A 26,452-nucleotide genomic window follows, 5' to 3' on the forward strand; every position below is an offset into this window, starting at 1 on the left:
ATTCAGGGTTCTGCAGAACAGGAACTGTCAGGACGGAATGCTTTCCACACAACACCATTGTTTCACTCCACGGTGCATCTTTTTGACAATACTTCAGAACGCATAATACGCGCGTTGCTTCACACTCTCACAACGGAACACTCTAAGTTAAAATACTGGAACTCAAGTTATGAGACAGCAAAGGAAAACGTTTAAAGGTGTCAAAGAACATCTTAAAACTATATCAAAAGAAAAAAGCTTATGAATCTCAGTGAAAGACAAAGACCTGATTTTAAAAAGAAACGCAAATGGATTCACCTTCAGCAGTTTTAACTCCTGCCGGTTCTACTACGCATCAGACCAGTGGAAGTATTCAAAACAATACGCTCACCTTTCAGATGCTCTACTAGCTGTTAGTCTGTGCCCTGTAAGCAAGAAAAAGTAACATACTACATAATACATAACATTTTCCACTTTTTCAGTGAAGACATTAAGATTTCTATTAAAGATTTAATTTTGTCCACTGCCAGAGAGCTAGATGAACAGTACTTTGATGTAGAAGACAATTTGCCTGTCCAAGTTAATGAATTACTCCAGTTGTTCTTTGATTAATCACACAAATTAAGAATGCACAGAAAAAGGTTCTCTAAGAAAGGGGAAATTTTTCTGAAAGTTTGAAGGCAAGTTCAAGTGCCTTTCATCAGTACAGCAAACCCATACCTGGGCATTTCTTTCTCAGTAATGAAATAATTCTTGGAATTAAAGTGCCACAAGACTTAATCAGAGCAGGATTCCCTGACATTCTGTTTCTGGTAATCAAGTGATAGCAGCAGTAACTGATGAGGGAGGTCGGGGAACAGTACTACCTACACGCACTTAGCCCAAGATCTGCATTGGCACTCCACAGTTCACCCAGCCCAGGTAAAACTTAACACCTAAGAAAAATGAAGAAAAGATTTATCAGATATATTCATACTCCATGTGACCCTTTGGACAAGTGTTTTTGCACAGCAAACTCATCACTATAGAGTTTGGCTAAAGAAAAGTCAAATGATGGCACTAAAAAGAGACAGGAGAAAAATCCCATAGTGGACGGGTCGGGTGCTACGAAGAAAGGGGGTGAACAGAACTCTTGTGAATGTGACAGCTTCTTAGGTATCACTATCGCAGGCAACTCCTTTAGCACTCGGTACAAGAAACATGAAGTACATGTAGATACTGTTCTCTGCAGTGTCCAGCTACTAGAATGTTTAAATACTCAAGCATTTAGTGCAGCTAAAAGTTCATTTCACCATTCATGTAAAGATTCATCTTCAGTTTTATATAAGACATACAGCTCGTCCTCCAAACTTTAAACTGGTTCACGAAAACAGACAGTAATCCCCAAATAACTTCCAAGATAACAAATAAGCTGGAATAGTTATTCGTACATATCCCCTCAAATTCTGTAAACCAGCTCAGTTTTTATGCTTCCAGAAGAAAACAAATATGATTTTCCTCTCTACACCTTGCAAAACAGGAGTATTGCAAGTAAGATCAAAATTGTTTCAAGCCCACTTCATTCATGTCTCGCTTTTCCTCCACTGGCCCTTGGGAAACTTTGGCTTTTGAAAAGAACTGTCCCACACATGAATCTTCCTTATCAAATGAAAATAGAGCTTATGTACATATACATACAGACACACACACACACGTTAAAGTGTAACCATTCTACTCAGAAGAAAAAAGGGAATTTGAATCTCAATTTCCTGTAAAGATGGTTTCAGTATGTACTTTATGGACCCTTACTATCGAGTACATACTGAGCTCCAGGAAGTCACTGCAAATTTTCTATCCCAAAATGATACCTGAACACAGGTACAGTTTGTATGATGGGAAAAGATATCTTTTTTTTGTAGAGGCTTTGCTCTATTTATGTCTACCTATATTATGCCATAGACATTCAGTAGTTAGCATCACACACTTGGACAGAAGCATATCAGCTTCTGTAAGATCAGAGAGGCCTTTAAAAAGAGATAAATGCACAAGGAGAAACTACAAGACATTAATCCATTACAAAGAGCGTTCCAGAGCACACGCACCTCACAAATTAGTAGCATGTGGCATTTTAGTAATAACAGTGCCTGCAGAAGATGCTTGAAGGAAGGGAAGAAGATAGTCTGCTTATGCTTTACAGGTGATTGCCAGCAACTACTCACACATGTGCCATTGATTCATTCAGACAAGATGGTCAGAACTACAGTTACTGTCACATTTGTCAAGCAAAAAAAGACATAACTTAGATTCTACCTGACATTAGCAAACACTGGGCCCACAGCATGTCCATTAACACTAGTAATTAAGACAAGTAGTGTTTAATTTACATGGGGAGCATCTGTACAGTAAGCTGCAGACTCCTTTCAGAAAAAAATTACTCAGATATAATTTACAGTTTATCTTATCAGAAGAGTTTAAGGGTACTTGGGTGCACATGCATCTTCATGTAAAGCAGAACACAGCAGAGAACTTCAGTTGCATAAATATAACAATCGTGTGATTGAAATTATCTATTTGGAACGGAAAAGTCATAGATCTGAGGACTGCCAACTAAAAAAAAAAGACACAACTCAAAATTGGAACGTGCATTGGTGGAACAAATTGCTTTTTAACTCCTATGGCAGACACGACTGAGCTATTTGCAGACAGCAATTGTGACAAAACCAAACCATCATTTTTTTATCATCCAAACAGAGATTGGGTGTCGCTGATATCTACAAAGCCAGACCGGGCCGTAGTCAGTGACCTCCTAATTCTGTTTAATGGAATCTCACTTTAACATGGCTGCCTCGATTCAAACAAGCTACGAGAAGAGGAAGTCTCCTTGTTGCCAGCTAAAATCCCAGGGTCTAACAATGAAGCAGACCCCACTGTTCCTCAGGACACTTGCTCAAGGACAGCAGAGCTTACTCGGAGCTGTTTAGGAAATACCTGCTTGAGTCTGAAAACAGGACAGGAAGGCAACATCCAAGCACCCTTCCAAGTACAGCTTCAGATTTGAAATAATGCTCCAAAACAGATGGGAAAAGAAGGCTCCAGCATTCACGTACTTGGAAAAATATGACTGCCGTGTCTATGGTAGAAAATACTAACATCTTGATAATAATCCTAAAACATGGGGCTTGTGCATGTGTGGAGTAAGTTACACCAACATCAGTGTAACTATTCTGCGTACCAGTGTAAGACTGCCCACAACATTAGATGTTATTAAAAGACTGAACTGAAAACCAGAACAGCAGATCTTTTAAATTCTCAAAAAAACACCCCCAAAAACCGTTACCTGAAAGAAAGCAGTAGCTGCAAAGCCTCACAATCCACCATGCAAACAAGTTGCTCTGTTATTTGATTTAGAATGCAAGGAGGTCACCTGAAACAGAAGGGCTTTTACAGTTCATATAAAAATTATTCCTGGACTAGCTCAACACTTCTCCCTCAGGCACAGCTCTTTGAACATCAGAAGTTCAAGCTCACAGGTCAGTATGTAAACAAAAGAGGTAAGCGAAATCCTGTTTCTTTGCAAGGGGGGTGGTAGAGGGTGCTAGGAAAAGCAGAGGAGGAAGAAAGCAGTCCTATACAGATGAATTCCAGTTACTTAAGACTGCTGGGCAGGCAGATAATGAGTTGAAATAACCAGAAGTCCATTTAGAGATAAGAAATCTTTCTGCAGTTCTTCAGAGAAGGGATTATTACTACCCAGGATTTGCAAGCATTACAAGATGGTCAGCTGCAACACCTTAAAATACAGATTTGTTATGTTTGATAAATATTCAGCATGCAGTCCATCCCCACAGCCACTGCACTGCAGATACAGGGGTTTGGAGAATTTAAAACAAATCCTCCATTATTTTAGTTACAAATTAACTAAAAAGGTGGGTCCTTTCATATTGTACATACTGGCCAGACTCCACCTCTAACAGCCAGCATAATAATGAAAATTTTGCAAACTTAAAGTTGACTAAAATATTACAAGAACAGGCCTGGAAAGATTGCCCAGCTCCTTTGGTTTTTTCACAACATGTCTTTGGAAAGATTGTCACCGCTGTGGAGTGCTGTTCTTCAGTCTCTTTCAAAGTGGCCACTATTTTCACTGTTCTTCACGAATATGATGCTTGGGGAGGGAGCAGAGGAATGGTGTATGCATTTACAGGAACACTACCGCCTCCATTCACCTGTTCTTTGTGGCAGTTTCATCTTTCCATCTTTACAGCAAGATACTCTCTCCCCTTGGGCTGCTAGATTTTGCTTCTACTGAGGAAAAAAAGCCAGAAACAGCAGCTATTTCAAAGGATAGCAGTTCTTTATTCCAAAGGTTTTATGCAGCCCTTTTGCTGCCAAGTATTCTCTTAGGAAATGGGGGGAAAAAACTCAGAGTAACCATTAATATTGTATGTAATTAAAAGAAATACTAAATTCCTCTTGTAATCAAACAAGAGGAAAGAGGAACACTGACAGTCATGCACATCCAAAGAAATTCCCAAAAAACGATCAAGGGGGGAAAAAAACCCAAGTTACACATGTGGTCTAGCTGTGCTGCTCTGACAAAACACAGCAGACCTTGAATCCTCTTTAATTGATTGTTAAATTAGTGAATCTGATCCTTAGAAAGGCAGAGAAGAAACAGATTCTGTACTATACTGGATACCACACACCTTGAAGTATCTCATATTACCATTCTCCACTTTTCCTTCCCAAGGTTAAGTAAATCATTGACTATATATGTATTTTTTAATATACACACAAAAACCACAATTAAAGTAAAATATCCATGGCAATGATATTCTGTGCAATGAAGTATTAACACCTCAAAATTCAAATTGAGACTTTAAAAAGTTAAGATTTGGAAACACTTTTATATTGGCCAAAACCACACCCCTGAGCTCTACCCAACAGCAACATCACAAAAAAAACCAAAACCAAACTGTGTTCTTATAGGCTTCTAAACACCAAAATACATCTTCTCATCACACAGCTCTGGACTCTCATGATATGAGAAAAAGTTCAACAGGAGTCTTCCATGAGACGCCGGCATTAAACTGAAATAAATTTTAAAAGTATTTACAATAAATATTTGCAGTTTTAGTAAAACAATACAGATGAAGTCACTGTATGATTGATACTAATACACAGAACAGCAACTGTTCAGTTATTAAGCACTGGTACACTGAACATAAACTGACTGCAACAACCTAAGTGGCATTTTTCGTCTTTTATGGTTAAGATAATACCATGGAGAAAGGGAAATCTTTAAAGGTAACCACTAAATCAGCCTTTACATACATTTTTTTACTTTTCATTTTTTAAATTACCTACAGATACACATACATCTACATACAAAACACCAATTCAATGCGAGACACTCCTGATGGACAAGACAGAACGGTGCAAAAAGTTTAATGAAGCACAGGCTTAAGAACGAACCAACCACACACTTCAAACTGAGGCTGCTAGCAAAACTAATAAAATTAATGCTTTGTTTCCTGATCACACATGAATTACAATTACAGTTTTATTGTTCTGTATTTTCTTCAAATATACCCCAGTGTACCCTGGCACAAATCTATGCTTCAAAAACCAACGGAGTAATTAGAAAAGCTGTAGAAAATTAGTACATCGAGTAGTATTTCCATAATTTCTCCAAAGAAATTATTAACAGACATTTGATACCATGAGCAGTGCTTTTGAGGGATGCAAGAGTATACTCATTTGGTTTTCCAATTAAAAAAAAAAGATACGATTTCCAACTGGCTTCTCAGCAGCCAGTAAAATGGTACTGCAAGTGTCTCTTGCAAAACAAGGAATGGTGGTAGAAGCACAAAATCTTATATGCTACCACAGCACAAAAGTGACAGGTTCTTGTTTTTCAGACTGATAGGAAAATTCTCTTTTCTTGAGTGGTTTTAAATTTGAATTTCAACTCACGCATGCAGAGAAAGTTATCAGTTATGTTTAACATGCAACTACACAGACTTTGCACAGAATTTAAGCATTTAAAAGATATTTAAAAAAATGAGAAGGCCCATCCATTCAAAAAAAGCTGTGTTCATGCAAACAGGGAGGTTAAGTCTACACGATAATTTCTGCTGACATTGTAACATCCTTCAGGGCATGAAAGTTGGCCAACAGGGTCTGCTCCAAGGCCTCACGTTAGCAATCTTGTATGAGAGAACACATTGCTGGGATGGACAAAAATCAGCTATACCACCAAAACCCACCCTGACAGAATCAAGCCAAAATCATATTTCACCTTGGAGATACAGAGGGACAGTTACATCCAAACAGCACTCTGGCTTGTTCTACGCTGCTCCAGTAGCTAGTCACTGGAGTTACTTCCCTGGTGTATCCTCACTGCTTACACCAGGGGTTTCCTGAACCGTCCATACTACGACAGTCTCTTCCCCCATCATCTCCCTACCCAAAACAAGAGGCTTTGCTTCCAACTCCTCTACCTTCCCTCACTTTGTATTAGATGTTGCATGAGCTTCCATCTCTCAATATTTTGTGTTTACTTACTTCCCACACAGAAACCAAAAGGTTTTTTTGTTGTGCTAGAAGGTGATATTTGTATCAAGTGGATATAAGTGGAAGACTGAATTGCAGAGAAGCCTGAACGAGCCAAAGGACAGACGGCACGGGTTCTACATGTCCTGCCTTCCCTTCTGAATTTCAGTTCCCTCCTCAAATCAACACGGATGGCCTGCTGGTATCCACAGCTTCCCCTTAAGCAGGGAATCTATCTGATACAATCTCAGAAGTTACCACATTGCATTCCAAGAGGGAAACATCATCAAAAGGTAGGACTCCACAAGCTCTGCCCCAGAGCTGCAAATGACTGAGGTCTGAAATCAATCAGTTCAAGCAAATAGATAAGATTAATACTTCTCGTCTCCCAGCTGAACAACTGAATTTGAGAGGGGGGGAACAGCTGCTTTGGACTTGAAGATCTGAAACTGCAGTCTCACTGGGGAAAAAAAAGAGAACTAGGGTATTCATCATTATTTGCTTTCCTTGTTCTTCCTCATACTACAGGAACATGAACAGTTTTCAGAAACTCTTACTTATTTATTGTTCCCAACATACTTGCCAAAGCATATTTCTTAATGAGGCATACTTTTTAGTAAGCTCTTCCGTTGATCTAGGTCGTCCCTGTTTCCAAAACTAAGACAGACTTACCAACACTTTCTGCTGGTTAGTGATTATTGGGTATAATAACAGCTGATTAAAGAGCCAGACCCCTTTCCAAAGTTAACACAATAGCAGAAGTTTGCACATGCTTTGCATTGTTTAAAAACACAAACAAACACACAAAGAGTAAAGTTGTATTTGCTATTAAAAATAACCACAGTGCAATTTGCATTTTGGTAGGAACAGAGAACTCATCTTGCAATTTGTTCTAAACAAATCCCTGTTTCTGCATTCACAGAAATGGTACCAGTAATAAATTCAACATTTATAACGCATACGGCAAGACAGATTCAGCCTCAATCTATCATTAACTCAGACGTGTCAGTGGAGGCCAGAAATACGACAGAGAACCTTTCTCTCGTAAGCTCCAAAGAGCTGTGCAGGCTACCCCCGCAGCAGGATAAAGTTGTCCAGGCTCTTAAAGCCCCTGTACACTGAAAAATGAAAGGCTAATATATATGCACAAACCACAGCATTGGGATGGGGGTGACAAGGGAAAATATGGCAGTGAGGGAGAAAGTAAATTAGTAAGTCTTTTACCTGAGCAAAAACCAGAACTGCCTTGACATACCTCACTTGAAAAACCAGTTAAGAGCTTGAAGCAAAACCAGGGGGTTCTTGAGGAAAATATGTCAGTTGCAAATCACCAGTAGCCTCACATAGAATAAGGCAGAAGTATTACATGAGATCCCATACAGATTTCTAGTTCTGATCTCCTGCTTTGTTTCTATGATTATAAACATGTGCATTGTTTTCTGAACAAATACACAGTTTATGCTTTACAGTGTGATTAAAAAAGAATTTGAGAGTACCGCTTCAGACCTTCTTGAGAATATCAAGTTGCTTAAAAGCTACCACTGCCAAATAAAGAGGTGGTTTACTCAGGTCTAAAAGAAGTCCTTCCTAGTTCTGACTTTCAAGATAGCATTTCCTATAATCTGGTAGCATAAATAGTTGAGGCACAAAGAATGAAGAGTAGCGAAGGCTGCATGATGCACAATTTGGGTGATATTAGAGCAAGCTTTCTGACACCACATTTTTGCCTGGATCTTAACCTATGGGAACACATTCATAATAATGTAACTTGTACAACAACTTCTCTTAAAATATAGGAGAGTTATAGGTAAAGTTACTGGTGACACAATGCCTAGCCCTGGACGTTCGGAGATTTATGCTGGAAATACACTGGGAAGAGTGTACTAGCAAGTTTATTTCTGCCTAAACAATCAGTAAATCTCACTTCGCTGGTATTCAAACACCACCATATACAAACTGCAGTTTTTTCAGAAGCTATCCGTTAAATAACTTGCATTTTTTTCTACAGCACATATGAGGGCAAACATTGTGTTGTTCTGGGGGACCTCAGATCCTGTACCAAAAAGCCACCAGTTTTCCTCTTCAGAGCTCTGCAAGGTCTCAGAGGCAGAACAGCTACTGATGTAAGGGCTTGGAGAAGCCTTACACGGGACAGATGTGACCAACTAACAGTGGTGACCTGTTCTCTGTGATCTGGCTTACAGTATCAGCTTCCAGTGAGCCCAAATAACAAGGAGTTTGTAAGTAACAACCATAAACTCCAGGAACAGGATATGTATCCTTGGGCATTTAGAGCAGCATAGAATAAAAATTCCAAGTGAGAGAAAAGTCTAACCACCTAAGCTAGGTAATGTAGTTGTAACTAAACAAACAGCATCTTACAGGCTAGTGCCTAGGTATACTGGCCTTTAGCAAACAAAAGTTCACAAAGTTTCTCCTCCTTTTGAAGGATCATAAGAACACAGATGGCAGAAGTTACAGTTCTCCAGAATCAAGCTGATCTAGTCATTCATGCATATTCTTAAAGAAAATGTAACACTTCCACAGCACCCAACTACTGCAGAGCACACAACTACAACAGCAAGGGGACACCATTCAATTCTTTTAAATTCCCCTCACCCTACTTTAAAAGCCTTCCTTCCTTTCTAACCAGAACACAAAACAGAACTTCGCTACAAGCAAAACCAGAAAAATTAGCCATGATCAGAAGTTCATCTACCTCTTCACTAGTGCTCCACAGGAATGTGTTTCACTATATTAAGTTTTTCCTCCCTCAAGTCAGAACAGTCATAAAAAAGGGGGGAGGGGAGGTTGATTGCACTAGTTCTACAGCATCTGGCTATGCAATAAGACTCTTGAAATAATTTTCTCTAGTGTAGCATATAGCCAACAAATCTGGCAAGAAGCAACTTTAAGCATGTGTTGCTGTGACAGCAATGAATTATCACCCGGGTCTGCAGCAAGATTAACACTTACAACCTTGGCATGAAGAGCAGTCTGCTCAGATAGTGTGTCAGGAGTAGTGCTCCATCATCAGACTCGAAAGGGTGGGCTCACATTAAGAAATTAAGAGCACAGAAATGCAGACATTTGCCTAAACTGTAAACAAACAGATAATTTCTAGGGGAAAAAGGCAGTGTACAGCCAAAGAAGTGGGAACACCAAGGGAGGCTTGAGGTATGGAAGAGAAAGAAGAAAAGCAGCCATTGGAAACAAGGTATGGCTTATGAAAGACAACATGCTCCAAACAACAGTTACAGAACAAAACCAAAAATTAGAAAACAGCCCACCAGATTTCTCCTGTTTAACACAAAAAAAAATTAAAGTATCCAGTCAAATCAACCAGACATGAAATAAGCTACTCTGAAAACTGGGTGTAGAAAAAAAAAATCCACCACTCAGTCCAGCTTAGGACGTTACTCACGCCAAGTTACAGAGTTTGTCAAATCTCTTGTGTTCTATGACAGTACATGCCATTACCTGTGAGTGAAGTGCAGATTCAAAACCAGCTTTGGCCTCATGGGAAGGTCAGAGATGACATTACATCAAAACCAACTCTACAAGGAGATCTGCCTGGCAGATTTATGGTCATCCGTTCCACTTTTCCAGCTAACTGACCACAAAAAGAAGAAACCTGAAAACAAAGCTCCTTACCACAAGTTTCTCAAAACAAAAAACTGCAGGGGGAAGTGAAGAAAGCCATGAAGCTGAAGAAAACATGGTGGAATCTCCTTCCTGCTTGAACACTCAACATACTCGGCCCTTCTTTCGCTTTGCAGGATAGGACTGTAAAGCATGACTTCTGCTCTTCAATCTGTTTTGCTAGAAGTTTTTCTATAAATGCAATTAGGAGATTCCACCAATCATCAGCTTCACCTCTAATGCAAATATACTTTGCTTCATGAACCAGAAGAAATGTATAATATTAATGCTGATAGAATTGATTTCACAGATTATGTGTTCTACTTTTAAGATCTTAACTCGAGAGGACTTTAAGAAGTTAAGCAGGCTGAGTTGAAGCGTATGAATACGCGTGGCTTAGGGATTCAGCACTGAGGAAAACCAGGACAAAAGGATTTAATCTCAAAAAAAAAGACATCTAAATCATGAACCATAGTGGCTGGATATAAAAGTATGTTAAAGTGACAGGAACAGTCTAGTGAGCACCACAATCAGCACGGTTTTACATAGAACATAGCTTTCTGCGTGACAAAAGGAAAATTTTACAATTTCCTTGAAAAGCCTTATTTCAAACACAACTTTAAGTAGATATAACATACCTCCAAACTCTCAAATATGACAGCATGAGAGAGAATTAGAAGAACAATATGAGTTGAGAATTTTGTAAGGAAGTGATTACAGTTCATCTACTGTCTTGCTAGGAAACTGGCTCCAACTCCCTGAGATTAGAAGCTTCTCTGGAAGTAAAAAGGTAACAAAAACATTGCCTAGAAAGAGGAGTAAACACTATGTTGAAGCAGATCCTGTAACTTAAGTCAGTTTGGAAAAAACTACTTTGTAAAGAAATCAGGGAAGCACATCTAAAGCTCTTTAATACTGGCTTGTAATGGTGAAATGAATGCTGTATTGGCTGGGAAGATCAACCATCATTCAAGGGGCATAGTTTAGCGCGAAGTGTCCTGAGGCCTGACTCCAGTCTTCCGGGACAGAGTCCTATCACTTAAGCTCCACTGGACTGCTCTGAAACACTAATTAATTAATACTATTCATAGAGATTGCACTTACTGCTGCCATCTATGGTTGATCACTCAGGAAAACAAAAACCAAACCAAATCAATCCTAACAAAAATACATTACCCCCCAACTCCCACAAAACTACAAGGGGGATGTAGTAAAAAATTCTGGTTTTCATTCCCCCAGAGCAGCTTGTAATTTCTAACCATACTTTTCTTCCCAGTACTTCGTTACCCCAAATTAGCCTATCTTTCATGATAGACAGCCTTAGTCACTAATCTTTGTTAGTAAAGACAAAATGATGACTCCCAAATCTACATAATGTCCTACAGGATCACAAAACCACCACATTCTGTCTTCAAGAGCAGAGATGGATACTATTTAGGTTGGAATATGAATGCCACCGCTTTCTGTGGTCCATCCTCCTAGTTCACTCCTTCAGCACAGATAACCATGGAGCAAGGAGGCTACAGGGTACATCCTTCCTTGCTTATTCCCACTGGCATCCATTCAGTTCTGGAAGGCGATGGGGGCGGGTGTTTGTCTCAAAGAAAGTAAATTGTTCTTCCAAGGAGAGGGGCCTTTTTACATAATATCATGTTGAGTTTATTAGGTTATTTAAATAAGACACTTGAAATATCTGACCAAAATAGGCTTATGCGCCTCAGTTGGGGTTTTTTTTTCCCCCAGCTACAGTTCAGCACATTGGGTTATATCAACTATCTGTGTAGCAAATGCCACCAGAGTAAAATCCAGGCTTGGCAGCTATTTTGGGCTGCTGGATTAGAAGTGTTAGCTGCATTAATGGGGCAATGAAAACAAAGGCTTCTGTGGCAAGAGAGTGATGAAACACCGGGTAAGTTGGTGTATCTCAGCTCCTCTAGAAAACGTCTACTGTTTGAGCAGCCATCAGGTAATACAATTCTTCAAGGAGTTTCACCCATTTACTGCCCTCATCTCCATAAGATGGAGATTTTCAAATGCACAGTTTTTGCGAGGTACCTCTTTTGCAGATGAGGCTGTTCTGCTGCTGCTGGAAGACTACCTTGATTAAGCTTGTTCTTGAATACAAAGAAGGCCACAGGGTTGAGGTGGACCAGCAGGCCTACCTGACTATAATGCAGTAATACCAACAACAGATTTCACTGGTATTCTCAGAAATAAATTTCTTTCAGTAAAAACTATAAAGCCAGCTCACCCAGCAGATTAAAACTTCTGTTATCTTTCATTTTGAGCATATTTAAAGTTGTCATTCTCAGATAATAAAATGAAGGGTTTGAGGGTTTGTTTCATTTTAATAATAAAAAAACAAAAAACCATCAGCATTGACAAGCTTTTTCTTGTCTGGATATCTTATAAATAACAGCATTTTTGAGTAGTCAGCAAAAAAACACGACAACACATCAGGAAACAGCACACCTAATATTAAGATAGATTTTTTCTCCTATTTGATTATCTGTAAAAGCTATGGAATTTAACATTTCATAGATACAGTACGGAAGCAAAAAGCTAGGAAAAAGGAGATGCTAACAACACACAAAGTGTTTTAAAAGCTGAATCCTGTATTATGCATTGCCTCAAAAATAAAAACAAATCACCCTCACATGCCCTACTCCAGTCCTTTCCATGGCCACACCAGTACAAGAGTAACCGAGTACCAGCACAACCACTTGCCCAAGGACACCCGATACGGTTGCAGAACTAGCACCTCTTCTCGACCCTAGGAAGCACGTTAGGGTTTTACTGGAGTGCTGCAATTCTCCGGCTGTCTCCATCTGGCACACCAGTCCCGCAGGGCTACAGCCAGCTGGCACAGCTCAGAACAGCCTTGGGGCTGCTCTAGACTACACAAGGAAGCAGGCCAGAGGAAAACCAATACCATAAATAGCTAATTTACAATCCCATTATCCCATCATCCTCGACTATATGCAGCATGAGAATGATCTAGGCACATGCTCCGTGACCAGATGCTTTAAACCAACAACAACAAAAAAAGTTAAAACATCTTAACAGAGTTTCATTATAGCAGACAGAAATCTTAACTTAGAGACAGGCCTGTTTAAAGAGGGGAAACAACTGGCTCATAACGTGATTACTTAGAAAAACACTATTCATTAAATTAAATGTAATGTGAAAAGTGGATTTTCTGTAATACCTGATCACAGATTACAGGCATTCTACACTGCCTGGTTCATTTATTTTTCACAAGGAAACTGGAATAGAAGCAAATTATTTGCATAGAGGAACAAGTTCTAATGACTGCAAACACAAGACGAGTTTCACATATCAGGCTCAGCACACACTAGTACCTCTGCGAAAGTATGCAACACTTGCAATAGCAGGTACAATCACACAACTGCAGCAGGAACAGAGGTCTACCTTCAAAGAACCTTTCACATGAAATTAGCATTAGCCACACTTTACAGAAGAAGCCATTAGTACATGGAGAATGTTCAAACACAGTCAATCTGTCAGCGGCGAAGTCCAGAGGAAGGCAGCCGTTGCACGCTGGCAGCAGTTGTTACTCAAACTGCCTTACACAGCCTCCAAGCATCACCACTCAGGTCCTCTGCCATCACCCAGGCACTCCTCCCCTCAAGCTACCAATGCTACAGCTGTTTGTTAACCCTCCGTTGACACGTAACATAGAGCCAGTTCAGGTGAAATATTATTAAGAGGAGACAAAAAGCTTTTTCATCCTTATCTGTTCTTTCTGGTTCACAGCACAATCACTCCAACACAATGCAGCAAATGGTACAACAGCAAGAACATGCAGCCAAGAGTTGGTAATTCCTTAGACCATTAAGGAAAGATATGCATACACCCAGAGCTGAAAGGCTGGATTTCATGTTCCCCACTCACTAGTCTTCAGCACTAATGCACAGAAAGGTCCACATTTCACATGTCTTGCTCTCCTCTAGTAAGCCAAATATCGCCCTGTCCTGTGTCTGCATGGCATCTCTGTCATACACAGTTTGCCAGTTCCATCATATACTTGTGTCTCACTAGTACCCACATACATAGCTAGTTTAAAAATTTTAATTCAAGCTTTTAAAATTTGACAGATTTGCTAACTTGCCTTTTCCTCCTTAAAGTAATTTTGTGTTCTTTTTTTCCATTGCTTAAAGCAACTCATCTGCAAAACAGCTTCAACCTACAGGTACAACGTGCTTACAGAATCAAATTGCTTGTTTTATAGAGAATTGCTCTAATAAAGTAGGTTGCCACTAAATTGGAGTTCTATTATTCTACAGTCAGACTTTTGCAATGCGCCGTCTAAGACAGAAAAAAACCTCCACCCCCTACTGCCCAAAATCTTTCAATAAGGGCCTGAAAACTTGCATTCCAATTACAAGATGTCCCTGTGACCCCAGATGTACCAAGATCTCTCCCCTCAAGTTTCCTTCTCGTGAAATACTTAACCGCATGGATGAACAAAAGATTTACTTAGCATTATAAAGCAATTTCTCTAATGCTCCATGTATATTTTTCATTTTTAAACTTGGCACTACTTCACAGATACACAGTGATATACTCCATGTAATTATGAACTTTGGGATGATTCCATTGCACTTTGACTGAGATCCCTTCAGTCAGCAAACAAGTGGTTGACAGCATCTCTTTTACATGTGCAACTTTGAATCAATTCTGGTAACTGATTCAATGCGGAATAATTATGAAGAGATGCAGAGAAGAAATTTATTTAGGTAACACTGGAACTTAAATGTCAAGAAAAGTTATAAGAAGCAGAATTACTATATGACAAGGAAACACACCACTAAGGGCAGTCAGCTAAAGTTACACTGGACAAAGTGTGAGATCAATTTCATCAGGGAACAGCCTCATAATGAGAGGAGAGCCTTGCTCCTCTTTATGCACATAATTGCAATAACTCCTGAAACTGTTTTCACTGCCTTCCTCATTCTGTTCTCCACATCATTAAGATCGTCCCACAACCAAAGCCACAAAGGTAGTCACAAATGACCAAAGAATTGTGTGTAAACTGTTCAGATAAACATAGCCATTAATTAGCTTTTGGGAGAGGATGCTTGCTAAGAGAGCACGACAAAAGTCAGCCATGTACAGAAAACAAGATTATATGAGAATTTCACTCTGGTTACCAGCTGCCAAGCAGGGCAGCGAACCAGTTTAAGAAGAAAACTGGGCAGTAATATGAAGATAAAGCGCAGCAAAGAAAAACATAAAACCTTAAGACAAATTTTGCATTTGTCACTGGAGGGCACAGGGTCACAAAACCTCACCTAACATAAATGAGGTACTGAAATCAGACAGCTATCTCAGCTGTCTTCACTTATGAAGTCATCATACATCTGCTGTGCAATAAATCTTCCCTTTATTTACCAAGTATATTCTAAAGAATGTCTCTAAAGTCTGACTTGCATGCAATAACAAGCCTGAATGCACAGGACAGAAGCCCAAATTATAATCAGACAAACTTTGTAAAATAACATTAGATGGTTCGAAGGCACAAGGAGGGGAAGATTAATCGCCAAGGAAAAAAACCCACCACCAAAAGACCAATGAGGGGTGGGAATAAAGTTTATAGCTGCTGTTTTCTCTCTTTGTGGTAACACACACTGAAGTAACAGAATTCAAGTCTGTACTTTATGCAAAGCAAAAGTCCTTTAAAATCAGAAGCAAAACATACATAAAAAAGCCCTGGCAGTCAATTCAGTAAGATGAATCCAAAGTCAAATCCTATTTAAAAAGTGCTACTTAGGTGCATGAACAAGTGACGAGCAAAGCTATCACCACAGATGGAACTCAGTGTCACATCCCTGTTTGATACTCCATCACCCCCATCACTTACCTATATTCAAGTACTACAGGGTCCTTTGGTCCTTCATGTGTTTAGACAAAAATAAGTAAAAATTACAAAATTAGTAGTAACTTTTTCAGATTTAGACACACTACTTAAGCTGTGGATTAACACACACAGATATATGTGTGTATATATATACACACACACAGATGAAAACAACTTGGTTTAATATACTAGGGTAAGGGTTGCACCACAGAACTCCAGATTAAGACTCTAATGAAAGAGAGATATTCTAACTGATATGTAGATCAATCATCTCTACGATTTAATTCTACATAAATACAACTCCCTGAATTTATGAATAGTTATATTTTTATATCTTACATGTATGTGCAGAAGAGCTCGGCTGCGCGTGCAAACTGTCACACCGCAAAAACAGCCTGATATAAGAACAAGACCGTGTAAGCGTAGCTAAACCTAGGTTCTCTTTTCAGAGTTACTACTCAGGCGGTGCCACATTTAGCGAGCTGCTTCTCACTACTCCTTTTTCATACAAGGCTTTTTAATATACTTGACATGTTTAATGTCAGAATTTGTTCCTGGGCATCAGAACTTACACTGGCCCCGATATTTATGCTGAAAAGACACTACATTCTTGAAGTGTGTTGAAAACAACTTTCGTTACCACATCTACTTTTTTTTTTTTAGTTTCACCTTGTCTAACTCCCGATTTTTTAATTCAATGACAAATTTAACAAACTGTAGACCTTCACAGAAATATTTCCTAGGGATATGCTGACATCACAGTGATCCTATGCAAAAGGTAGACCAGAAGAGCCATGTTAATTTCAAGCTCCATTAAACACAGGAAAGGAAGGAGAAGGGGAAAAAGTAATCTTTACCAACTTGGAAAAGCAGCAGAGACAGAAAAAAATTTGAATGAGTGTTACATATAACTGGGAAGTTTTAAAATAAAAAAACCACCTTGAGTAACATTCTATCTAAGTAGAGAACTGAAAAAAAAGTCGAGTATTTGCTGTATTTCACACACAAAAGAACGTGACAAGTCAGACACTGCTAATCAGTTACCCACTGATGAAGTGAATCTCAGGTTGCTTTGAGTCAACCGCTGTCTGGTAACAGTCCACTTTACTGATCATCAAATAGGTCTTAAAATAGATAAAGTTATAATTTTTCTTAAATGAGAGGTATTGACATGGTAGAAGCTGTCCTAGCACTGAAGTAAACCACAGATCATTTCGGAGTTGCTATGCAAGTTGCATATGTTTTGAAGGAAACAGAAGGCAGGTTAATTTTGCAATGAGTAACTCTTTACAACATTGATTGTATCACTAGCCAATGCAGCAAAGTTCTGATCTTGAATTAAGCAAAGTGTGTATAAAGGACTGCCAAATCAATATGTAAAAGAATACAACTACCAAGACAGAGCTCGCATCCAAGTCAGAACAGATCTATCAGCTTCTAGAACTGCTTCTGCTAAGAAACGGTTCCCAACTCAGGCCTCTGGGATAACATATGGCTCTCCCTACACTTCAGCACTGCTTGCTGACAACACAGTCCAGGATAACATAATAAACTGTAATGTCACCATAGCGTTTCACTCACTCAGCTCCGTTGCCCATAGGTTAACCAGAGAGTGGAGATAGCTGCTCTAGGCCGCTCTTTCTGTCTGAGTCTAGAAGGGCCATAACACGATGACTCTTTGCATAGTTAAAAAAGAAAAAATATTACATTTTTAAAAGACAGTTCTAATAAATCCAGAAAAATGCATGCAGGTCCCCTTCAGATTGCCTTTCTTGTGATGCCACTGCAATTGACACAGAAGGAGGAGTACCTACGTATCTCCTCACCTTAGATGCTGCCACGTGCTACAGACACCTTACAAGTACTTGGAGAGCCACGGGAATACAAGAATTAAAAGAACCCAGCTACTTGAAAGTGTTGGATTTATCAGCCAAAGGAAAGGGAAAGGTATGCTGATAGAAAAGCCCTACACCTACCAGGGAAAAGCCACCAAGAAACCGTAGTTCCAAGTCAATCGCACATAAACAGGAAAAAACACGTGTGCTAGGTTTAAGGTGAGAAACACAAGCTTTTAAATAGAGTTAATCTTTTTCTGGTTTAAAACAAACCAGCCACCACAGCCACCGTGGGGAATCAAACTAATGTTTGCAACAGCATTTGTTATGATGCAGGATCCTCAGAGTATGGAGTATGTCCCGAAGGAAAACACACTTTTTTCCCCAGACTCAAGTTGTATTAAGTCAAGAGAAGGGGAGTCAGCAATTCACCAGCGGGCGACTTCCACTATCAGGCAGTAGCATTTACCTGCTGATTTGTTACTCCAGTTACTAAGACAGAAAATCCTCAAATGAAAGAAGGAGAGTGGAAGGTTTGAAACTGATTTGCAGCTCCAGTTTCATGTTAACACTACAGATTAAGGCCTGAAACAAAAAGGAGGATATCAGCTAGCCTTTGTTTGGGGTTTAAAGCTTTGCTGGCTTAAAATAAAGCTCAACAGATAGCCCAACAAATCAAACAAAGCCATTCTACGCTGCTCACCTTCACACTACTAGCTGTCGTTCTATGTTGGAAGCTTTCAACATTTAGCAAATAAGGTCGTTGACTGCAGACAAAATTTAAGAGATGCTACAACTACTGACAAACAGCCTGGCTTGACCGCCTTGACTGCTGGTAACACTACAGAAAAAAAGAAGCCTTCTTGTTGAGCATATCCCTATTTTTTTCCTTTGTCAGCTTATGCAGATCCATCTTCTTTCTCTGCAACAGGCAACAAACAAAAGCATGGAGGAAACTGCATTTATTGTGCTCATTTCTCCCTCCATCCATATTTAAAAAAAAGAAGGAAACTGCTCCAATACAACTACTATTTGTGAGTCAGCCTCAGTGACAGAGACCTGTGCAACTGTTAAATCAGACTGTAAGTGTTGACTTGAGAGACACGAGCAAGTGTTCGGGTAAGTCCTCATGGTTCAGATCCCACAACTCAAGAATTGCTGTTCACCACCGTAGAGTTCATGGCACAAGACTAATTCCTAACCTTTGGCCTAGAAACCAACCATTTAAAAAAGACATGGCAGAGGATACAAAACAGGGATTAACACCACTAGGAAGAGGAAGGCATTGTACCATATTCTTCTTCGGCAAAGGCGACGTAAGCTCAGTGGAGCATTTTCCATCTGGCTTCTCCCACATACGCAAGGCTCCGCTGTGCATGGAGTTAAAATGTCACGCCTGGCTCTCTCTCACACCAAAGATCATGTCTTCACACCAAGAGGAAACAGAACATTACCTTCCGTGGGTCTAAGGACCTTTCTACTCCGTAGAGGTTAAGAGCTAAGGAAGATTGTTCAGTTATGAAACTGAAGACCTCCTGAACAACGAAGCTTGCAGTTGATTTTGACACTTCTTATGGGCGTTCAGGAAAAAGGCAGTCCCCATAACGCACAGCAAAGAACAACATCCTTCCTGAGTGAATCAGACAGTTCACATAGGCAAGGCAGAGTATGCAGCTGAAAAAGAGACATGCTTCTTGAATCCTGGACTCCTCTTTCAAATTCTCCACAGGATTTGTAATCCAGAAGCTTGGTGCATATGCTAAAAATGTTAAAGAAAAACAAGCTAAGATTTTCTTATTAACTTAAGCAATCAAAACACTGAGCCTGAGAAGGCGGCACAGCCGGGTAAGGTTCCTTGCTCATCTGTTATGGTTCGAAGCAAATTGCCTAAGCAACACCTCCCTGATCCTGGACAGGTATACAGGCAAGGCTGTAAGGGAGAAAGCAAGCGAGCAAGCATGCCTCAACAGGCATTCGATGAGAAGTTCCTCCATTAGCTCACCCTGTGACTGCAAGGTCATTTTAGCAACAACTTTACACTGTGAACCACTATACTTGCTACTGAAAACATGACATGGCATTTATTTGCCAAGATATTAAGCTTTTTCTACTTTGCAAGTTAGGAAATGAACCAAGGTACTTTCAGTTTTAAGCATCTAGGATTCAATTATCTGTCAAATATTAGAAGGCGCAAAGGACTGAAGTCAGAAGTACGTGGGGAGGAGGATACCTGTGGAGAGGTCATCACCTACAGAAGAAAATGCTCTTCATATCTGAAAGCATCAATCAGTCTGGAGGGTCCATGTAAAGAGAGAATAATGGAAGAAACAACAGCAGCTCTCCGACAGGAAGAAATATGCTAGAACGCACCCGCCATCAGTGACAGCTTACAACCCCTGACCGACAATTATTCTTTGATCTACTGGCAGAAGTACAGAACAAACATTCTGAAATTCCAGATAGGACCTTGTGCATATCATGACTGTGGTCATGATGAGCAGTTTACTTTTATCATCGAGAACCTTTTCAGAGCAGTGATAATAAGAACCATTCAGAATGAGAAAGGCAGTCTTCCTCCGAGGCGTATAGTCCAGTAAGACAGGATTTAATTGTAAATTCAGTTGCCCTTCAAGCACCGAAACCGTTACTTACCAACTCCCAGACGCAAAGATGCATCTACGTGTTTAATTGCTCACGGACGGGGACCAAAAACTACATTCAGCACTGCAAAACAGATTTTTCCCATCTGTAGCTCTGAAGGAATAAGCAAAGTGTTTCAAGCGCGAGCCTACAGAAAAATGGAAAAAGCTGACACGAAGGGCCGGCAGTGGGACTTTTTATCTGTTCTGTAATTCCTGAATGGGAGGTAGCCATGTTGATATTAAGGACCTCTCATACAGTGTTGCTTAATTAAGTGTGAGGTAATTTCCACATCAAAATATTTAAGGTAAAGTCCATGACCTACAGAAACACAAGCTTTGTCATCAGCTTATTAAACAGATTCTAACTGTCACAAATTAAAAATCAAGAGTTACAGATCACGGTCCTAATCCAAGACGGTCAACCTTAATTTTAAGCCACTTCACATACATCTTAAGCCCCAAAATCTAGTTCCAACTTTTAATCACAATTATTACAATTTCAAGAGCCATTTTTCAGACTTCTCCTTCTACCCCTTTTCCTGTTCCACTCTTCAAACAAGGTGACAGACAGGTTTTGCCTTCACTTAGGCTTTACCATCAGCAATGTGTTTACACCACGGCAGAGCCTTTGCCTAGAACAGCACATACTACAACTCCTGCACTTTACTACCTTGGCCAAGACGCAGCGAGGTAAGGCCAGCCACGGCCTTGCTCCTTCCTGAAGGTACAAAGATGCACCATGACGACAGCTCAAATGCCGGTGTACGCCACTTCAGAAGCGAACGTACTTCTAAAACCTTCACCAGAATTCCAGCACCTACAAAGGTACATACACAATTACCTCTCACTTCTGACTGAGAATTCAAATACACGTTCAGGAGACAGCTATCCAACTATAAACTGTGCTTCACAGCCATTCTATCAAAACTCTGGGTGTAAAGCGTACTGAACCGAGAGCCGGAGCTCATAAAAGCTTATTTGCAGAAAAGGTACGTATTAAAAAGGAACAGCAAACAGCAAGCAGCGTTAAAATGGTCTTCCAAAGCATAATGCAGCAGTGTAAGTAAAGCAGGAGGAATGGACACTTTCTGCCCCCTGCAGTTTCCATCGCTATCTAGATTTTTAAGAAAGCCTTAGGAGGGATAGTATATTACCATTCCAGAAGCCTAACAATTGACATCTGGCTATCACCAGACACCCAAGGCGTTTTTTACAGCTAGGTTCATCTGACTAACAGCTAAATCGACCAACGCTTCCCATTACCAAGCAACTACATATGCCGAATGTTTCCTGTGATACATGAGCAATGCGATTGTCCCTGTTTTTGCATCAGAAAAATCACCCTTTACCAAACCATAAATTTGACCTCATCATTTTGATTAGGATTACGAACAAGAACCCTCACCACCAATAAACAGCTACTCCTAAGCAGTCAGAGCTATGCTCCTAAAATATATATACCTACACATATATTATATGTGTATGTAAAATATCAAAGGACTGTTTCCTAGTTATCAGTCTATAAACATGCCTCCAAACAGAAAACGCCGTTTATCAAATTTTACGTGCAAAACTGTAAGGCATACATATGGACAGAGAATTTCAGTAAAGAAAAATCCCATCAAAGGTGGTCTCATGTCCATATGCAGGAGAGGTAAGTACTGTAACTGTTGTTTATACACTTTCTTCAATCTTCATGAATATACACTGGGAACTGAAGACCAAATTCAGCCAGCCAAAATGTTTCCCTATATGCAATCATGTGCTCCCACATATTTCAGGTTGGCCAAATTCAGGAATCCAACTATTTTCAGACTGGTAACCTGCTTAAGAAAAAAAAAAAAGGGGGGGGGAGAGCATTTTTAGCATGTATTTGGAAAAACTGATGTTTTCCGTGAGACGACAAATAATTTTGAAACAATCCTGTTCTGCTTTACAAGCCTGGGCTGTGAAAAGAGGAAGTGAGAAGAGATTGATTACAATGGAATATTATTTATTTCCAGCTGTTTTTTCAAGCCATGATGAACACATCACTACCATTAGATTTCAGAATAAAACACCCAAACCGCTGCAGCACACAGATGGTGTGCAGGTTACAAAGGATGCTCCATATTAAAAAAAAAGTTAGCTAAAGTGGTAATTTTGCTAATGAGATTTTATTTTCATTCTTCCTCATAACACTTGATTTATATTTGTCCGGGACACCTTCTTACCTCACTTGTAATTTTTTTTCTTCCACAGCCCATGTATATTTTTTTCCTCCATTTAAGCTATAAGTACCACGTATTAGATACCAATTTGTATTTTGACACGCTAAAGGCTAAATAAAACAAGATTTTGACTAATGCATGTCATAATATTGACTTGTAGGGGATTATAAATACTGAAAACAAGTTTGACTATATTTTGCAGGGTTATCACGTAACTAAGGAAGTTTAAAGCATGTTTCTTCTCAGATTCCATTTTTCCCTCTGTAAGTAAAAAAAACTGGAAAACTGGATTGTCCTGAGAACATAAACAGAACACAGAAAAACAGTCAGCCACCCCAGCCCTGAAGTACATCTTTCGCACTCTAGCTCTATAATGAATAATTAGCTCAGCAGCTTAATGCAAAGCAACTGAGATCAGAAAGTTTGCAATGGGTTGCCTCAACACAAACACAACCCACTGTCCCAAAAAACAGGTTTTGCTACACGTAGCTGTTGCGCTCCCCTCCTCCGTCACGAATATGACGACTGATAGAAATCTGCCAAGTCACTTTGAAGTAAAAACTAGTTGATTCTAGGGAAAACAGTAATTAGTTACACAGTTAAGAGAGAAGCCCTCCACGAACACGAACACGCATGCGGATAGGGATGTCATTTTAGAAGATACGTGGGAAAAAGTACTCTTCCTCTCTTTTTTTGCCTCATTAACAGGGATTTTTTTTCTCTTTTTTCTTCTCCCCCTGGTGTTTGCCTGCGCAGTGCCTGCCCCAAGCACCAACACACTCCCAGAGCAAACTCCCCTCTCCCCTTCCGTGTACTCCGGGCTGGCTCAGTTCCTTCCCCCACCCCACTACAGCAGGAACCCCCTTTCCAAGGGGATTGTCAGAACAAGCAAATATATTTTTTTTCTTTAAAGGGAAAATATAATAATAACCCGGTGTGTGTGTGCCCGTGTCCCCCCCGGCTCCGGGGCCGGCTGACAGGCTCCCAGCCATTGTACCCGCCCGCTCCCCCCGGCACAGGCCGCCCCGCTCCGGCCGCCCCCCGGGCCGGGTCTCGGCCCCCTCGGGGGGCTCCTCCGCCGCGCCCCGGCGGCACAAAGCTCCGCCGCAGGCCGGACGTGCCCGTTGCCCCGGGGCCTCCCCTCCCCCGCCGTATTCCGGGAAACCCTCGCTGCCTCCCCGCACCTCCGGGAGGAGGAGGAGGAGGAGGAGGCGGCGGCAGCGGCGGCGCTGCGGAACAACCCCGATGCGGAGAGACCGGCCCCGCCGCCGGGGCAGGTGGCGGGGAGGGGAGGCCGCGCCGGTGGGCACCGGGGCTGGCTGCCTCTGCCATCCCGGTGACCGGCCCCGCTGCACCCCCCCACCACCACCCCCACCCGGGACACCGACCGCTTCCTCCTCCCTCCCCCCACGGCCGCATGCCGGAGCCCGGGCCCCTGCCCTGCCGGCGGGGCGGGGACGGGGCTGGGGGAGGCCCGGGCCCACCTGCCCCGTGGGGAGGGAGGGAGGGAGGGAGGAAGGAAGGGCGGGAGACCCGAGCCGTGCCGTCCCCTCCCCGCACCCGCGGGGCAGGCCGAGGCGGCGGAGTGCGTGTGAGCGGCGGAGGGAGGGAAGGCGGGCGGGTGGGTCGGTCGGCGGAGGGAGGGGAAGGGACGGGAGCCGCGCGTGGGGAAGGGAAGGGGGGGGTGGATGCGAGCCGCCCCCGGTACCTTGCGCTTCCTGGTCTCGGCCGAGCCGCTCCACACGAAGCACTGGTAGATCGCCCGCAGGTTCTGCTTCCAGTTCTCCACCTTGAAGCCGGTCACATGGCAGCACCCGGCCGCCGGCGGACTCATGTCAGACCCCCCCACATCAATCCGCCCGCAGACGGGCCGGGCCGGCGGGCAGCGAGCCGGCCCCTTCCCCCCCTCCGCAGCAGCAACCGCACGGACACGGACGCGGGCGCGGGCCGGGGCGGCCGCACGCCCCCCCCCGCCCTCCCGCCGCCGCCGCCGCCCGCCCTCAGGGGCTCCGGCCCCTCACGCCGCCGCCTGCCCCGCGGCCTCCGCCGCCCCCGCCGGCTGCTGTGGGGGCGCGGGGAGCGGCTGGCACATAGAGCCGGGGCTCCGCGCCGCCACGGCCCCCCGGCTCCGAACAAAGCGAGGCGACGGGCGGGCAGCGCGCACTCCCTCTCGCCCGCCCTCTCCCTCACACACAAAGATGGGGCTCTCTGAGGCGAGGAGGAGGAGGAGGCGGCGGCTGTAGCGGCCGCTGCCGCCCCCGGAGTGGCCGCCGCTCCCTTCTACCTCATAGAGGCCGCTGTGGAAGCGGCGGGCGGAGGGGAAGGGAAAGGGGGGGGGGGGGGGGCGCTGGCGGCGGCGACCCCGGCCGCGGTGTGAGCGAGCGTGTGTGGGGAAGGGGGCGAGTCTCCGCCCGCCGCCGCTCCTGCTCCCCCAGCCGGCCGCCCGCTATGGCTCTTGTCTCTTTAAACCGCCCCCCCGCCTCCTTAGTCGTCTCCTTCCTCCTCCTCCTCCTCGCCCGCACCCCCCTCCGCCCGCCGTGTGCAATGGTCCGAGCCGCTAACTCAACCTAGCCCGCCAGGCCCGGAGTGGGACAGACCAACGGGGAAGGGGCGGTAGGTGAGCCCCTCTGCCCCGCCACCCTAGAGGGAGGGAGCCGGAGCGGGAAGGAGCGTGGCAATTGGTCCCGCAGCCTGTCACTCCGCCGCGGAGGTGTCCTTCTCTAATGTCTCATTGGTTTCTTTCCCTTTCTTCTCCCCCCGCCACCCTTCCTACCTAGAATTTCCCCCTGCCGGAAAGGGGCGGGAAGGACTCGGCCGATTGACAGGACATCCGACCAGCGGAGAGAGGGGGAGGGGCCTGTGTGGCGAGTGTAGCGGCGTGATTGGCCAGTAAGGCCGTCAGTCACACTCCAAGGCGTGAGGGGATTGGCGGCGGCCGGCTAAGGGGGCGGTGTCCCCCCAGCAGCAGCCTGCGCTGTGGGGGCAGCGCTGCTGTCACATCCGCTGGTCCCGGCTGTTTCGCTGCTCCCTCAGTGATTTCCTGAGGGGAGAGGGGCGGCGGCGGCGAGCGGGCCGCTCCCGGGGCAGGGCAGGGCAGGGCAGGGCAGGGCAGGGCTGCCTCCCGGCCCGTGCCTCGGTGCACTCGGCAGAGGCCTTACCTGGCACCCTCGGCCTCCCCGCCGGGCGGCGGTGCCGAGGACTGTTAACAGGCTCCGGGCTTCCGCCCGGTAACGCCACAGCGGGCTCCCGTTAGACCAGCCGGTATTGCGGGACCAGGCGGGCCCTGCCCCCTCCTGCCCGTTCGCAGGTTCAAAAAGCCGAGTGCGGCTTTGTGGGGGCGGGTCTGGGTGTGAAAGGCCTCGCCGAGGTCGTCGGGGCCTGGAGAGGTCTGTGCAGTTCTCCCGCTCGCCCTGAGCACCATATATGGTTCCTCTATACTTCCATCCTGCTCTCCTGGTGTTTTCCACAGGGAAGAAACAAAAGCCAGAACGGGTATTATTTCAGCTTTTTCCTATAAGTGACTATACAAGGAAGTGAGAAGATGGTAAAAAAATTTTGAACCTGTCCATAGTTCCGAGCTCGTATGCCACAGGCGCTGCAGGGTTACGTAACGGTGGAGTGAGGCGGGAGCAGAAGGACGGGAATTTTGCCGAGATTTGTGAAAAGAGAGGCAGGAGGCTTTGCAGAGGCTAGGCTTTCTTGCACAAGCCCCAGAAGGACTGCGCAACA

At 43.1% G+C, this 26,452-nt stretch overlaps 1 protein-coding gene across 2 annotated transcripts in view; it reads right to left on the bottom strand.

Moving 5' to 3' along the window:
- USP22 (ubiquitin specific peptidase 22) overlaps window positions 1-24,696 on the bottom strand; it is a 111,601-nt gene extending 86,905 nt beyond the window's left edge. For both annotated transcript variants that reach the window (XM_064461501.1, XM_064461500.1), the window contains exon 1: window positions 24,432-24,696. In XM_064461501.1, the coding sequence (XP_064317571.1) occupies window positions 24,432-24,557 (126 nt within the window). In that variant the 5' untranslated portion in view covers window positions 24,558-24,696. The remainder of the gene's footprint in view (window positions 1-24,431) is intronic.
- Window positions 24,697-26,452: the final 1,756 nt, after the last annotated feature.

This window comes from Phalacrocorax carbo, chromosome 10 (assembly GCF_963921805.1).
Source record: "Phalacrocorax carbo chromosome 10, bPhaCar2.1, whole genome shotgun sequence".
Taxonomy (NCBI): domain Eukaryota; kingdom Metazoa; phylum Chordata; class Aves; order Suliformes; family Phalacrocoracidae; genus Phalacrocorax; species Phalacrocorax carbo.